Source organism: Heterodontus francisci, chromosome 1, assembly GCF_036365525.1.
Source record: "Heterodontus francisci isolate sHetFra1 chromosome 1, sHetFra1.hap1, whole genome shotgun sequence".
Lineage (NCBI taxonomy): Eukaryota > Metazoa > Chordata > Chondrichthyes > Heterodontiformes > Heterodontidae > Heterodontus > Heterodontus francisci.
This window is the reverse complement of record NC_090371.1, coordinates 253,842,250-253,859,796: the sequence shown is the minus strand read 5'-3', so window position 1 is coordinate 253,859,796 and position 17,547 is coordinate 253,842,250. Positions and strand designations below refer to the sequence as shown.

General features: G+C 39.4%; 1 protein-coding gene across 1 annotated transcript in view; it reads right to left on the bottom strand.

Moving 5' to 3' along the window:
* Positions 1–12,473: 12,473 nt before the first annotated feature.
* The window catches only part of pgrmc2 (progesterone receptor membrane component 2), a 51,834-nt gene continuing 46,760 nt past the window's right edge, over positions 12,474–17,547 (bottom strand). The window contains exon 3 of the mRNA XM_068042958.1: positions 12,474–16,854. Coding sequence (XP_067899059.1) covers positions 16,757–16,854 — 98 coding nt within the window. The 3' untranslated portion in view covers positions 12,474–16,756. The remainder of the gene's footprint in view (positions 16,855–17,547) is intronic.

Below are 17,547 nucleotides of genomic sequence, written 5' to 3'. Positions count from 1 at the left end.
GCCCTAACAGAAGTCACAAGTGACATTCTCTGTGACTGACAATTATGTATTATCCCTCTTAATGATAGGAACAGAAGACTTAGGAACATAGGAGCAGGAGTGGGCCATTCAGCTTGTCGAGCCTGCTCCACCATTCAATTAGATCATCTACCTCAACGCCACCTTTCCTGTGCTATCTCCATATACCTTGATATCATCGATTTCTATCTTGAACATGCTCAATGATTACTCCAGAGGGCTGTGGAAGCTCAGAGAATTCCAAAGATTCACCACCCTCTGAGTGAAGAAATTCCTCCTCTTCTCCGTCTTAAATGGCCTACCCCTTATTCTGAGACTCAACAGCCAGGTGAAACATCCAGCTACATACAAAATTCTTACAAGGCGTGAGAGGGTGTAAGTTTCAATGAGATCACCTCTTATTCTTCAAAACTCTCGGGAATACATGCCCAGTTTCCTCAATCTCTCCTCATAAGACAATCCAACCATTCCAGAGATTAGTCTGGTGAACCTCCATTGTACACTCTCTATGGCAAGTATATCCTTCATTAGGTAAAATGACCAAAATTGTACACAATACTCCAGGTGCGGTCTCATCAAAGCTCTATACAATTGCAAGACTTCTTCACTACTGTACTCAAAACCACTTGTGATTAAGGTCAACATACCATTTGCCTTCCTAGTTGCTTGCTGCGCGTGTATGCTAGATTTTAGTGACTCATGAACAAGGACACCATTTGAACACCAACTCTTCCCAATCTCTCACCATTTAAGAAATACTCTGTCTTTCTGTTTTTCCTACCAAAGTAGATAACTTCACACTTATTCACATTATATTCCATCTTGCCCATTTATTTAGCCTGTTCAAGCCCCTTGAAATCTCCTTGCATCCTCCTCACAATTTACATTCTCACCTAGTTTTGTGTCATCAGCATATTTGGAAATGTTACATTTGGTCCCCACATCCAAATCATTTATATGGATTGTAAACAGTTGTGACCCTAGCACTGATCCCTGTGGTACACTACTAGTAACACTCTGCCATCCTGAGAATGACCCGGTTATTCCTACTCTCGGTTTACTGTCGGTTAACCAATTCTCAATCCATACCAGTATATTACCCCAATCCCATGTGCTCTAATTTTGTTTACTAACCTCCTATGTGTGATCTTATCAAAAGCCTTATGAAAATCCAAATATACCACATCCACTGGTTCTCCTTTATCTATGCTACAAGTAACATTCTCAAAAAACTCCAACAGGTTTGTCAAACATTATTTTCTTTTCATAAATCCATGTCGACTCTGCCCAATAATATCATTATTTTCTAAGTGTCTAGTTATCACATCTTTTATAATAGATCCTAACGTTTTCCTTACTACTGACGTCATCTAACAGGTCTGTAGTTCCCTGTTTCTCTTTCCCTCCTTTCTTAAATAGTGGGGTCACATTTGCAGTAGTGGGGTTACATTTGCGGAACCTGATGAAAGGTCATAGACCTGAAACATTAACACTGTTTCTCTCTCCGCAGATGCTGCCAGACCTGAGTATTTCCAGCACTGTTTTTATTTCTATTAGAAATCAGTTTGATAACACAACTCTTTAGGCTAATACCAAAAAGAATCTGAAATTATCATCCATTGATTTGAATTTGATCTCCATGCCCCTTTTTCTTGTCTCTGATTTGCTTTTTGGTAAAGAATCTGGGGTACAAACAGGTTTAATTGGTGTAAAAGGTTTAATTCTTGAAAATTTTAACAGGTTTTAATTGGTATTTTTTTTGTCCATATAACCAAACCAGTGTTTTATTACACATACACAGGCTAGGGGATTAGAATGGATCAAGTGGAGTGAGGAATGATTTGGAGGAAAGTATAGGTGGTCTGATTAGCAAGTTTGCAGACGACACTAAGATTGGTGGAGTAGCAGATAGTGAAGGGGACTGTCAGAGAATACAGCAGAATATAGAGAGATTGGAGAGTTTGGCAGAAAAATGGCAGATGGAGTTCAATCAGGGCAAATGCGAGGTGATGCATTTTGGAAGATCCAATTCAAGAGTGAATTATACAGTAAATGGAAAAGTCCTGGGGAAAATTGATGTACAGAGAGACTTGCGTGTTCAGGTCCATTGTTCCCTGAAGGTGGCAACGCAGGTCAATAGAGTGGTCAAGAAGGCATACGGCATGCTTTCCTTCATCGGACGGGGTATTGAGTACAAGGGTTGGCAGGTCATGTTACAGTTGTATAAGACTTTGGTTCGGCCACATTTGGAATACTGCGTGCAGTTCTGGTCACCACATTACCAAAAGGATGTAGATGCTTTGGAGAGGGTGCAGAGGAGGTTCACCAGGATGTTGCCTGGTATGGAGGGCGCTAGCTATGAAGAGAGGTTGAGTAGATTAGGATTATTTTCATTAGAAAGACGGAGGTTGAGGGGGGACCTGATTGAGGTGTACAAAATCATGAGAGGTATAGACAGGGTGGATAGCAAGAAGCTTTTTCCCCCAGAGCGGGGGATTCAATTACTAGGGGTCACGAGTTCAAAGTGAGAGGGGAAAAGTTTAGGGGGGATATGCGTGGAAAGTTCTTTACGAAGAGGGTGGGGGTGCCTGGAACGCGTTGCCAGCGGAGGTGGTAGACGCTGGCACGATAGCGTCTTTTAAGTTGTATCTAGACAGATACATGAATGGGCAGGAAGCAAAGAGATACAGACACTAAGAAAATAGGCGACATGTTTAGATAGAGGATCTGGATCGGCGCAGGCTTGGAGGGCCAAAGGGCCTGTTCCTGTGCTGTAATTTTCTTTGTTCTTGTTCTTTATACTATCTGGTTTCCGGAGAAAAATGTTCAGCAATCCCTTTATTTTCTTTTTGTTTAAGACAAATTTTTGCTCTCATCAAGCTTTTAAAATTAATGAGTTAACAGTGCAAATACAAACGAATGGGTATGATTTAGTTGCGATTACTGAGATATGGTTGCAGGGAAACCAGGTTCAGGAATTGAATATCCAAGGGTACTCAGTTTTTCGGAAGGATAGGCAGGAAGGAAAAGGAGGTGGTGAAGCTTTGTTAGAAAAGGAAGAGATCAGTGCTGTAGTGAGAGAAAGGCACTGGAGATCAAGACGTAGAATCAGTCTGGGCAGAAATAATAGCAAAGGGAAAGTTGTCCCTGGTGGGAGTAATCTATAGATCCCCAAACAGTAGTTCCGCAGTGGGGCACAGTATAAACCAGGAAATACTGGGGGCTTGTAAGAAAGGTACGGCAATAATCATGGGTGATTTTAATATGCATATAGACTGGATTAATCAAATTTGCAAGGGTAACCTCGAGGGAGAGTTCATTGAATTTATCAGAGCTTGTTTTTTGGAGCAATATGTTGTGGAACCAACCAGGGAGCAGGCTATTCTAGATTTCGTATTATGTAATGAGGTGGGATTAATTAATGATCTCACAGTTAAGGATCCTACAGGGAAGAGTGATCATAGCATGCTAGAATTTCAAATTCAGTTCGAGGGCGCGAAACTGGAGTCCCACACTAGCGTTCTGGAGTTAAACAAAGGTAAATACATAGGCGTGAGGACAGATTTGGCCCCAATGGACTGGACAGGAAAACTAAAAGGTAGGACAGTTGATGAGCAGTGGCAGATGTTTAAGGGGATATTCAATTCCTCCCAACTAAAATATATTCCAGAGAGGAAGAAAGATTGTAAGAGGGGGAAAATAGCATGGCTAAGCAAGGAAGTTAAGGATAACAAAGACAAAAACAAAGGCATACCATATTGCAAAGGCCAGTGGCAGGCTGGAAGATTGGGAAACTTTTAAAGATCAACAAAGGGTTACTAAAAATGTAATAAAAAGAGCAAAGGTAAATTAGGAAAGAAAACTAGCACAAAATATAAAAATGGATAGCAAAAGCTTCTGTAAGTATATAACAGGGAAGACAGTAGCTAAAGTGAATGTTGGTCCCTTGGAGGATGAGACTTAGGAGTTAATAGTGGGGAACACTAGAAATGGCAGAGACACTAAATCAGTATTTTGCCTGCGTTTTCACAGTGGAGGACACTAGTACCATCCCAGTAGTAACAGGTAATTCAGAGGTTATAGAAAGGAAGGAACTTAGAACATTCATCACCACTAGGGAAAAAATACTGAGCAAACTATTGGGATTGAAGACAGACAAGTCCCCAGGGCCTGATGGACTACATCCTAGGGTCTTAAAGGAAGTGGCAGTGGAGATAGTGGATCCATGGGTTATAATATTCCAAAATTTCCTGGATGTGGGAAAGGTTCCAGTGGGTTGGAAAAATGCTAATATAATGCCCTTATTCAAAAAAGGAGGGAGGCAGAAAGTAGGAGACTATGCACCAGTCAGTTTAACATCTGTCATTGGGAAATTGTTAGAATCCACTATTAAGGAAGTAATAACAGGACATTTAGAAAGTCAAAACACAATCCATCAGAGTCAGCATGGTTTTATGAAGGGTAAACTGTGTTTGAGTAATTTGCTAGAGTTCTTCAAAGATGTAACAAGTAGTGGAAAATGGTATATCTGGACTTCCAGAAGGCATTTGATAAGGTGCTGCACAAAAGGTTAATACACAAGGTAAGATCACATGGGGTTAGGGGTAATTTATTAGCTTGGATAGAGGATTGGCTAACCAACAGAAAAGAGAGAGTCTGGATAAACGGGTCCTTTTCTGGTTGGCAAGATGGAACTAGTGGGGTGCCACAGGGTTTGGTCCTCGGGCCCCAACTATTTACAATCTATATTAATGACTTGGATGTAGGGATAGAAGGTACTATAGCCAAATTTGCAGATAACACTAAAATAGGTGGGATAGTAAGTTGCAATAAAGAAATAAGAAATTTACAAATGGATATGGATAGGTTAGGTGAATGGGCCAATATCTGGCAGATGCAGTTTAACGTGGATAAGTGTGAGGCTATCCATTTTGGTCGGAAGTATAGAAAGGCAAATTATCTAAATGGAGAGAAACTTCCGAGTGCTTCGGTGCAGAGGGATCTGGGTGTCCTCGTGCATGAATTGCAGAAAACTAGTATGCAGGTACAGCAGGTAATAAGGAAGGCAATGGAATTTTGGCATTTACTGCTAAAGGAATAGAGTATAAAAGTAGGGAAGTGTTGCTGCAACTGTACAAGGCATTAGTGAGACCGCAACTGGAGTATTGAGTATAGTTTGGGTCCCCTTACTTGAGGAGGGATGTAGTTGCATTAGAGGCAGTTCAGAGGAGGTTCACTAGATTGATTCCAGAGATGAGGGGTTTGTCAGAGAGATTGAGCAGTTTAGGCCTATATTCTCTAGAGTTTAGAAGAATGAGAGGAGATCTAATTGAGGTACATATGATTAAGGGGATTGACAAAGTAGACGTAGAGAGGCTGTTTCCTCTTGTGGGGCAATCTAGAATGAGAGGTCATTGTTTTAGGATAAGAGGTAGCAGATTTAAAACAGAAATGAGGAGAAATTACTTCTCTCAAAGGGTCGTGAGTCTGTGGAATTCACTACCCCAGAGTGCAGTGGATGCCGTGACATTGAGTAAATTTAAGGAGCAAATAGGGAGATTTTTAATTAGTAATGGGTTGAAGGGTTATGGAGAACGGGCAGGAAAGTGGAGTTGAGGCCAAGATGAGATCAGTCATGATCATATTGAATGGCAGAACAGGCTTAAGAGGCTGAATTGCCTACTCCTGCTCCTAGTCCTTATGTTCTACATCAGAATTCAGCACTCAGCATGCTCAAATTAGTTACAGTATGTCTGAATAGAGTAAAGCTTCTATTTTATTCCAAAAACCAGTTTTAGTTATGTTAGATCTGCAGCTCTTAAGATGCATACTTGATGCTGTTTGCCCCAACAAAAATTGTGCTTCTGAGAAATTAGATCGGGAACAAGTCTATGCCACTAATAAGCACTCAACAAATGGAATTAGACTGCCCAGACTTGCGTCACATGGGATTGTGACATCACTTTGAACAGATTCAAACTCAACTTCCCCAGGCATTCTTTGAATGGCCCATCGAGGCACTCTTTGTTGCCTCATGAGCAGCAACTCCAACCGCCCCATCCTACTCTCTTGCTGATCTTCCTGCCCAGCGCGCTGGCTGGATGCTGATCTTGCCAATCTCCTGCCCATCCAACTCACCCACCTCAGTGCTGATCCCGTAGACTCTGCCTAAGAAAAAGACTTGCATCTATACAGTGCTCTTCACAATCACCAGACATCTCAAAGTGTCAATGAAGTGCTTTTGAAGCGTGATCACTTTTGCACTGTAGGAAATGCACCTGCCAATTTGCACACAGCAAATTCCCACAAACATTGTGATAATGATCAGATAAAGTGTTTCTGGCATTTTTGATTGAGAGATAAATATTGGCCAGGACACCAGAGATAAAACCCCATGCTCTTTTTTAGAAATAGTGCCATGGAATCTTTAACATCCACCTGAACAGGCAGATGGGGCCTTAGTTTAACCTCTCATTCAAATGCTGGCACCTCTGACCGTGCAGCACTCCCTCAGTACTACAATGGAGTGTCAGCCTTGATTTCTGTACTCAAACCCTGGAGTGGGACTTGAATCCGAAATCTTATGATTCAGAGGCGAGAGTGCTACCAACTGAGTTACGGCTGGTTCAGCTAGCTTTGACCCTCGCCACATCTGCTCTCAAAATGTCCATTCACACGTGAACAAAGACCTTGCAATTCATGAGATTATGGATGATTGCATCAACAGCAAGACCTTGACGGAAACCTGGTGGAGAGGTGATGACACCTTTCCCCTATATGAAACCCTCCCTGCCTGGCTATAACTTTCACCACTTGCCTTGCCCAGATCATCATGGAGGCGGTGTGGCTTTGCCACCAAATCACACCTTGATCTGTCCTCCTACTCCTTTGGCACTTTCTCCTCTGAGCATCTTAACTTGTTCCACCCCCTCACCTCATTTAAACTTCTCATTTTCTGCCATCCACCCAAGGACCATGCCAATTTTCTCAATGAACTAGAACCATAGAAAAGTTACGACCATTCAGCCCATCGTGTCTGCGTCGGCTGAAAAGACTAGCCGCCCATTCTAATCCCACCTTCCAGCACCTGGTCCATGGCCTTGCAGGTTACTTCAGGTCCAGGTCCAGGTATCTTTCAAATGAATTGAGGGTTTCTGCCTCCACCACTGATCCAGGAAGTGAATTCCAGACACACAGCACCCTCTGGGTGATTAAGTTTTTCATGTCCCCTCTAATCCATCTACAAATTACTTTAAATCTGTGCCCCCTGGTAATTGACCTCTACGCTAGGGGAAACAGGCCCCTCATAATTTTGTACACCTCAATTAAGTCACCATCAGCCTCCTCTGTTCTAAGGAAAACAACCCTAGCCTATCCAATCTTTCCTCATAGCTGCAATTTTCCAGCCCTGGCAACATTCTTGTAAATCTCCTCTGTACTCTCTCCAGAGTAATTATGTCCTTCCTGTAATGCAGTGACCAGAAGTGTAGGTAATACTCCAGCTGTGGCATGAACAGCATTTTATACAGTTCCAGCATTACATCCCTGCTTTTGTATTCTATACCTTGGCTAATAAAGGAAAGCATTCCATATGCCTTCTTCACCACTTTATCTACCTGTCCAGCCACCTTCACGGACCTGTGGGCATGTGCTCCAAGATCCCTCACAATATGTTCCAGTTTATTGTGTATTCCTTGCTTTGTTTGCTCTCCCCAAATGCATTACCTCACACTTCTCCAGATTGAATTCCATTTGCCACTTTTCCGCCCACTCAATCAAACCATCGATATCATTCTGGTGTCTACAACTATCCTCTTCACTATCAACTAAATGGCCAATTTTAGTGTCGTCTGCAAATTTCCCAATCATGCCTCCTACATTGAAGTTCAAATCATTAATATATACCACAAACAGCAAGGGAGCCAACACTGAGCTCTGTGGAATGCCACTGGAAACCGCCTTCCATTCGCAAAAACATCCGTCAACTATTACTCTTTGTTTCCTGTCACTGAGCCAATTTTGGATCCAACTTGCCATATTCCCCTGTATCCCTGGGCTTTTATTTTTCTGACCTTGTGGGACCTTGTCAAATACCTTCCTAAAATCCATGTAGATAACATTCACTGCACTACCCTCATCAATCCTCCTTGTTACTTCCTCAAAAAATTCAATTAAGTTGGTAAGACACGACCTTCCCTTCACAAATCCATGCTATCTATCCATGCCTTTCTAAGTAACAGTTTATCTTATCTCAGAATTGAATCTAATAATTTGCCCACCAAGGTCAGATTGCCTGGCCTATAATTATTTGGCCTATCCCTCACACCCTTTTTAACCAATGGTACAAAGTTTGCAGACCTCCAATCCTCTGGTACCTCGCTTGTATCTAGTGAGGATTTGAAAATGATCCTCAGAGCATCCGCCATTTCCTCCCTGGCTTCCTTTAACAGCCTGGGATACAATCCATCCGGCCCTGGTGATTTATCCACTTTCAAGGATGTCAAACCTTCTAGTACTTCCTCTCTTATTATGCTTACCGTATCTAATATTTCACACTTCTCTATCTTCACTGTTTTCCTCCTTCAGCCTCTGCACCAAGTGGCTTCTCATCCTAGGTGATTTCGACGTCCACCTCAATTTATCATGCTCTCTCTCCCTAGATCACTGCCCTCCTATCCTCCCTTAATCTCTCCCTCCATTTGAACTCCCCAACCCATATTATGGCCATCCACTTGACCTTGCCATCTCACGTGGCCTCAATATCCCCATAGTATCAATCACAGGTAAAGCAATCTCTGATCACTTCCTTGTATCACTCTCCATCCACATCCCGCTTCTCCCTCCAAACCCTACTTCCTTCTGTATTTCCTCCATTTCACTTACAATTGCACTCTCAAAATCCCAACTGTCTAGCTTTTAGCCCTTGTCTTCATTAAAACCATTACTCTCTCTCACCCTGGCCATTCCCCTGGTACAGCTCTCATCTCCGCTCTCAAGTCCAAGGGATGCAGACTTGAATTAGTATGGCAGACAAGAGGATTAGCCATCCATCATCAGATCTGGCTGGACCACATAAAGCACTAACAGGTACTGCTCTTATCTGCAAAAACTGCTTACTATTCCAGGATCATCCTGGAATGCAAAGGTAAGCACCGGCTTCTCTACTGCAAGCCGCCTTCTCAAACCTCTCTACCCGTCTCCTCCACCCTCACCAACAAGTATGAAGAGCTCATATACTTTTTTGTCTCAAAGACTGAAACAATCCAATCAGCTACCTCTACCAGTTCTCTCCCATCAGGCCAAACATCCCTGCCCTAACCCCAAACTTGCATCTTTCTCTGGTTTCACTTCATCTCCCCTCATGCCCTCTCCAAGCTCATCATGTCGATGAGACCCACCTCCTGCTCTCTCAACCCTATTCCCAGTAAACTTTTGACCACCCAACTTCCCTCCTGGCTCCCATGTCAGCCAACATTGTTAATGGCTCACTCTCCTCAGGTTCTATCCCTCTTTTTTTCAAATCTACAGTCATAAAAAAAAAAAGCCTTGCCCCCTCTATCTTTGCAAACAACTGCCTCATCTCCAACCTCCCATGATTCTCCTAAATCCTCGACCATGTTGTCACCTCCCAAGTTTGTGCCCATCTTCCACAATGTCCATGTTTGAATCTCTCCAATCAGGTTTCCAGCCCTGCTACAGTACCAAAACAGCTCAAGTCACAAATGACATCCCACGTAACTGTGACAAAGGCAAATTATCTCTACTTGTTCTTCTCGACCTGTCTGCAGTCTTTTGACACAGTTGATCACACCATCCTCCTTCACCACATCTCCATCACCGTCCAGCACTTGCCTCATTTCATTCTTATTCATCTAATCACAGCCAGAGAGTCACCATCAATGGCTTCTTTCAGCATCATTACGTTTGTCCTATCTATCCTTGGGCTCCTTCTATTTCCTCATCTACATGCTGCTCGGCAACATCATCCGAAAACAAATCAACTTCCACATTTACGCTGACGACACCCAGCTTTACCTCATCCCCACCTTTCTCAACCCCTCCATTGTCCTTTTTTAAAAAAAAAAATATTCTTTCCTGGGATGTGGGCGTCACTGGCAAGGCCAGCATTTATGGCCCATCCCCAAGTACCCTTGACAACTGAGTGGCTTGCTAGGCCATTTCAGAGGGCAGTTACGAGTCAACCACGTTGCTGTGGGCCTGAAGTCACATGTTGGCCAAACCAGGTAAAGAGGGCAGATTTCCTTCCCCAAAGGACATTAGTGAACCATCGATGATAGTTTCATGGCACCATTAACACCCCACCCCCTCTCTCTTACCATTAAACTTCAAACATGTACTTAGAATACAGAAAATATTGCAATTAAGTATACTTTAAAGCAGAATACTATATTTAACCACCAACACAGCTGCTACACTTGTAAACATTGATCATTATTCTTTCAGTTAGGATATAATTGACTAAACATTATTTTAAAGAAGTGTCCTAATTATTGGACTATTTCACCCCCACTTCCCCTCAAGGCCATTGTAAAAAAAAACTCATGTAACTGGGTTAACAGTATAAATACTCCAGAAAATTGTAATTTTCCTTTTCCTCTGCATCTTCAATACCTGCTCATTATCATCACCACAAATGCAGGCTCTGCATTATTAGACAAATGTTTCCCTGGAAATCAAATGCCTAGCTAAAGAAGTAGTTGGGGAGCCAGTAGGCATCTTCACAGAGGCAAGAGAAAGAATCTATCATTCTAGAAGCAATCCCAGATCACACTGGCACACTTCCTTGTGGCTGCCTCAAGAGCATTAATGCAAAAGATATGGCAGCACTTACCTACCTTCTCTCCCACAGAATTGTACAAGACCACCTAAAACAGAAAAATATACATTTTATGATTAATAGTCATGTAATGAATAGCATGTTCGGATCAGAGGCTTCATTTTTGGGTGCATTTGAAAGTTTTGCCCATTTTATGGCTTTCCATTATTTTCCCAGTAAAACCTAATGGTACATGTAGTAGTTAATGCTTTAAGGTCATTAAATTGAAAAAGTTAAATACTGTAAGTTTGTATATTAGCAGTGACAATCATCAAGCATTTTGTCAAGCAAATTTTATTGCCTTGTTTGAGAGTTCTGCACACGGTTTGCTAGGTTTGTCAGTCAGACTTACGCTAATAAATTATCAGGCAAATCTGACTGGGGAAGCCAATCAACTGTTTTATGTGAATTATGATTGTCTATCCCTAAATTGGTCAGAAGAATGATCTAACATTTGAGAAATACTTAGACTTGTTTCACGCATCACTACATTGACTTCTTTTTCTGAAACCAATCATGCTTATATTTACAAAAAATGTTACACTTTAATTTTCTAATTAGTAGTATTTAGTGCATAAATCTTTTAATAGATGACAACACTGAATACAAGTATAATCCTACATCTACAGACTTTGGCAGAACACCTAATGCAAAGCTTCAAATAGAAAAGCATAAAACTAGTGAAGTTTTATTTTTGCACTGAACAAAATTGTGTAATGACGGAAAACAAATGATTCTCACAGGTTATCATTTAAAATCTTAAGCCTGTACAATATAGCGCAATTTATCACAAAACTTTAGAAGCAAGGAAGTTCTTATCGGGGTTCATGTATTGCAAAATTTTTGATCCTGTCTCTGACTGATTTGGAGAAGGCAGGAATTCTTGTTTGGTTAACAAACACAATAAATACTGGAATATTCTGGAAAGAGACAGGACTAAAATTGATTCTGATAATGCAGATACTATAAATTAAAATTTACTGTAAATATTGTTTAAACTGAGTTTGTTATAACAAACCCAGTTGTATTGAAAGCTAAATTCTATAACTTCTAATGCAGCTTCAGCCAGGATCTGTTCTGCAGGAAGTTAGCGGAAAGCAAAGAGAAGACAGGAGACAGACAGAATACTTTACGAAGGGTATTTGTGATGATGTTGGAAAATAGTTTATAGGTAAAAATCAAGCTAAACTTTGAACATTAGTGACACTAAAACCAACTTAAAAGACATTTGAGATGATACTGTAGAAAATGAGTAACTTCTGCATATTTTATACAAAATGTTCTATTATACATACAAAAATTACAAACTATTGTAGAATAAAAAGTTGCGCCAAGCATGGCCTGCTAAATACATCTATAAGTATTTAAAAGATTAAAAAGCTTTTCAAAAAAAATATTGGTTATGTTACGAGAATTTATAATTGTTTTCAACAGTATGTGAGAAAAGCATCAACAGGTCAAACTGAAACCAAAACTACTTTAGTCCTGTGCCTGTCACTTGTGTACAATTATGTTTAAAAGATCTAACTGTAGAATCCAGGAAAAAGTGGGAGGGGTAATTCACCACTGAGCTTATTTGAATGAATTAACAAGTGAAAATATGATACTTCAAAACTAATTTAGAAAAAAAGTACTGTTTATTCCACATATATTGCAAAATCATTTCGGTCAGCTCAATTTATTTTGAAAGAACATTCCCAATAACTACTTAATTATCTAATGTGAGATACCGAACTAATCCCTACACACAAGCAATTGATCACATAACAGAATATGCTTCCATAAAAATTACTTGGAGAAGTCTTCTTTCCAGTTAAATACAATTAAAGCAATTGGGATAATCAAATTCTATTACAAATTACTCACATTTAGCTTGAGCCATCCAAAGTCAGATGTTGGTGTTTGAATTTAACTTTTTCTATTTTTTGGCAATAGATGGTACTTACAATGAGTCAGTTCTAACTTAATGGCAATCTTCAGGATCAATGATGGAAAATGTACTTTTGAAAGTTATCCTATCAACTTTTTCTGTAAATTTCACTAGGAAACAATGGAGGTGCAAGACAAACCAACAGCAGTCCCATATCAAATGACAGTGACAAAAGGCAGAAGGTTGTTACAGACAATGCAAAACCAGGTCAGCTGAGAAATTGCAAAAGGTTGTGGAAGACTATGAAGAATCTATTGTCCTTTTTGTTTAACGGTGTTAGTTCAGTCACTGTTGCAAAATTCAGATTGACTTTTTCGATACAATCTTTCATCAATGTGATTAGATTTGTTAGATTATACAGTGCAGCTCAAACATCCCCTGTATATCAAAAGCACAAAAGAAAAAGTAAAATTAATGACCAAGTCTGAGAAGCCACGTGATTATGCTCCAGAATGTATCAGTGGTCAAGATTCTGACGGTTGGCTCCTTGGGAACGGTCACATTTGCAACTAGATAAATGCCAGAAAAGTGTAAAAAAAAATCTAGTTTTTGAAGTTGCAATTAGTGATCACACCTGCAACAAAGAACATTTCATTACAGACTTGATTTAGAATATGACCACAACTAAAATTACTACATTTAATGACTTTTTATGAATTTTAAAATTATAGATGAATTTCAGAATTGGTTCCATGAAAATGTATGGTGAGAAATTTCCACTGAATTTTAGGCAATTGTGAAAACAAAAGTAATAGTCATCTCTGATTAGTTTGTATGTAATATGCCCCACATATATATATATGCTAAATTAAAACAGTGAACTACAGGGTTTCTTAGCTCTGTCCAATATATCAGTGCTAAAACAATACTCAATCCAGTGACATGAAACAAATATTATTAAACTGTTGGAGTTTATATTTTCTAAAGAGAAACACAAATGGTAAAACCGAAACATATTTCCACTTTCCAACACAAATCCACAAAACAAAGGCTTCCGGATACCCACCAGGAACTTGATCTTATTTCCCTATTAAAATGGATTCTCACCCCACTCAAACAGAATTCCACAGAACTCAACTGAAACACAAGTGGACTGGTAACAGGTAATGACATACAAAGCTTGAAGTGAAACTCATTATTTTGAGACAGATCCTATCATGGGTCAATATCTAGCCTCTGAAGTCCTACAATCCTTTACTATTCATTATTGGGGCTAGTACTACAATTTACTTTGTTGCAAATTGAGGTTTTGCAAAGTTCCCAATGATGCAGGTAAATATTTCACACATGTATTAAGTTAAATTATTACCACTTAGGAACTGACATAATGCATGGAGACAACCTGCTCATTGTTCAGCAGATACTATGCCTACCGGTTTTAGTCAGATGACTGCTGAAAAATTAAGCTCGACTAAAAATCAAGTGATTGGATGAATGGCAAAATGCAATAGCAGAAACATTTGCAAAAGACAATTGACCAAAACGTGTTTGATAATGATCTGAAAATTATTTGGAAGACATTCCAAATGTGAAGTAATGTTTAGGCATGTGCACAAATTCCTTCGCAAGGTGAAAAATCAGCAAGAACTTTGCAGTCTACCTTGCATTACTGCATAGTGATGCTACAGTAACTTTGTTCGGCTAACATGTCAAAACAGGTTAGCTGTGTCTACAGATGTGTTGCTTTTGATGAAATTTAACTGCAAGTTAAAGCTGAAATGCTCTTACTGGCAGCTTGTGGGTTTTTTCTAGATGTAGTTTACAAAGTAAAAGATCCTCCTTAACAACATTTCAGCATTTATATATGAATATGGGGTTTCTTGGATGCCCAGTTTTAAAAAGAAATCCAAACAACTTGCATTTCTATAGCACTTTTAACATAGAAAAACGGCTCAAGGCTCTTCACAGGAATGTTAACCAAAATTAAACACTGAGCCACATAAGGAGTTATTAGGGCAGATGAATAGAGGTAGGTTTTAAAGGAGTGTCTTGAAGAGAGAGAAGTAGAGAGCAGAGAGGTTTATAAAAAGATTTAAAACACGTAATTTTTTTAAATGAACAAAATGTCAGATGAAACAGAAGTTTAAAGAAACGTGATTAAAAGCATTTTTAAAAGATTACTGTAGTAGCTGACTGCTTACAGATCAGACAGAAATGAGGAATTTGCATATCAAGTTTTTATAGTCAAACATCTGGGTTTACAAGCACTTGGGATTGCCTTCCCAAGAAAATACAAGTGCATCTAATGACACTAAACTGCAAACTTAACAGGTTTGCATTCCTGAATAAATAGCTGGAGAGAACAGTAATAAAAAGCCACAAGCATTTTGATAGCTGCTGTTACATTTGTACCATATGTCCATGTTTTGGGATTACATTGGAAGAATGGGAACCAAACAAGTAGATACAATTTAATGCAATTTAAACACAAGACAATGCTTTACCCAAATTTACAAGTAATTGTTTAACTTTTCTCATAGAAATAACTTTTGGTAAAAGATAAAATACTTAAGCAAATGTAAGCCAGCTCTGATGAAAGGTCACAGACCTGAAACGTTAACCACGCTTCTCTCTCCACAGATGCTGCCTGACCTGGAGTATTTCCAACACTTGATTTTAATTTCAGATTTCCAGCATCTGCAGTATTTTGCTTTTATTTATGTAAGCCAATCTGTTTCTTTGCAATTTCCGTTTCCCATGCTGTTAACAGATTTTCAGTATTTTCAAAATAAATCACAAAATCAGACCAGATTAATAACCAATTGTTTATTGTGCAATATCCATCTGATCCACCATAACCTGAAGCTCCAGTTCAAGATTTGGTACTCTACGCAAAGTCAGTTCTGTCCGGTTGCAGTACATGCTTGTATTAAAAAAGAAAACACGTTTTTACAAATTTTGCAGTGCCTTACCATTCCAATTTTTTCCTATCCCACACAAGCTAAAGGTACTCTCCTCTCCAAAAGAAGAGCTATTGCAAACAAGAAAATGCAAATGTGGGTTTCTATGACAACACTAAACTGTACACTACATAAATATGGCAGTATCAGTGGATATGCTAGCTGCACATACGTTAGCATGAGTGGACTTTTCCCCCTACTCTTATCAATGGCAATATCATACTATAGGCAATGATAAACAGAGGTCTACAGGCAATGACTGCTTTTCTTCTTTGAACACTATTTGCCATTGGCTCAGGTCTAGGGAAACGGATTCACAATATTTCAAGTTGAAGTAGAAAAGTAATCAAAATAAGGCACAATATTACCTACATTTCGATAAATGGAGGGGAACCAGACTTCAGTGTTACATCATTGCAGAGAAATATAATTGCGTAACATTCAGTGGGAAAAACCACATAACATTTTGAAACTGAGCCAACACAATCACCAGTTAGCAGTACCCCCCTCTTTCCTTTGATTACTGTATACTGATTTCATGCAGTTTTATGGAAGAAAGCCTTTAAAACTGCATTGTGCAGAATATTCTCTGAACCCCAGCTTTCAGTAGTGCAAACTACTTACTGTTCTACTGTAAAAGCAAGATCACAGGTGATTGCTTGTAATGTTACTGTACATAAAAAAATTGCACAAAACAAGGATCTCAAGACAAAAATGCCTTGCCCTATTACACCCAGTTTAAAGAATCTTGAAACATTAGTGATGTTGGATGGCTTAAGCCCATCTCACTCCTACCAGCAAACACAAGGCCCAAGATAAATCAACTCTTGGGTGTTTTTTTTTTGCTAACATGGACATAACCTTACCTGACTTATACAACAACTGCAAAACAATGTTGGCAGCATATACTGGACATTTTAATTAAAATCTCCACACAAGGGTATTCATCACTTTTTACAAAATATATTTTGCATTCAATAATTTGTAGCTTGTGAAGAAAAAGAAAGCTGCAGAAATCTGAGTAAAATGGGTTGCAGCACGGAAGGCCCTTGCTTTGGTTGCTGAACAGTTTTAGTCCTGCTTTGAGTGCTCCTTAACATCTTCCTCATCTGTATATTCTGATGGTTCATCCCATGGTTTCAGCAGCCGGCCTATGTAGTCATATTTTTCTGCAAATTAAATCAAATATTTTATTTCAGTAATACATCATGCTTTTTAAAAATAATTCAGTGCATTATTTTCTTCAAAGCTTAGTATACCAATACATGCCAGTTTTGTGTCATTTATTTTTCCAATTTTTTCGGGGATACAGACAATATTTGGCAGCCCTTTTCTTTATACTCAAGTTAACTTCTGCAAAATTTTGGTGGACAACAGAATTTGGTAATGAATAGTTACAAAATGGGCAGCTGAGCAGAAGAATTTTTAAGAGGATAATTTAAGTACAGATTAAAAACACAAAACTGTAAACAATTTTAAACCCATATTTCTACTCATTACAATTTCATTCTTCTTTTAAAACCAATTAAATCTCGGTTTCAACAAAATGATCTGAAATTGTACTTTGATGGAAAATTTATTGAACACAAGACAATTGTAAATCACAAAAGATTTTACACACCGATTGTGAAAACAGTACTGGATACAAAAATAAATAGAAATCTGAAAATATGGCACTGGATTTTAAGCACCCGCTGCCAGGAGTAGCAGGGGGCAAAAAGCAAAAAGCATGCGCCATGCCGCCACCATCTTCCTTGCTGCAGCCCTTGTTAATAACCCAGTCGCGCCTGCAAACCCCCCAATCACATAGAGGGGGCGGACTTTCTGACCCCGGCAATGGCTTCAGCTGCCTGTGCGCAGGC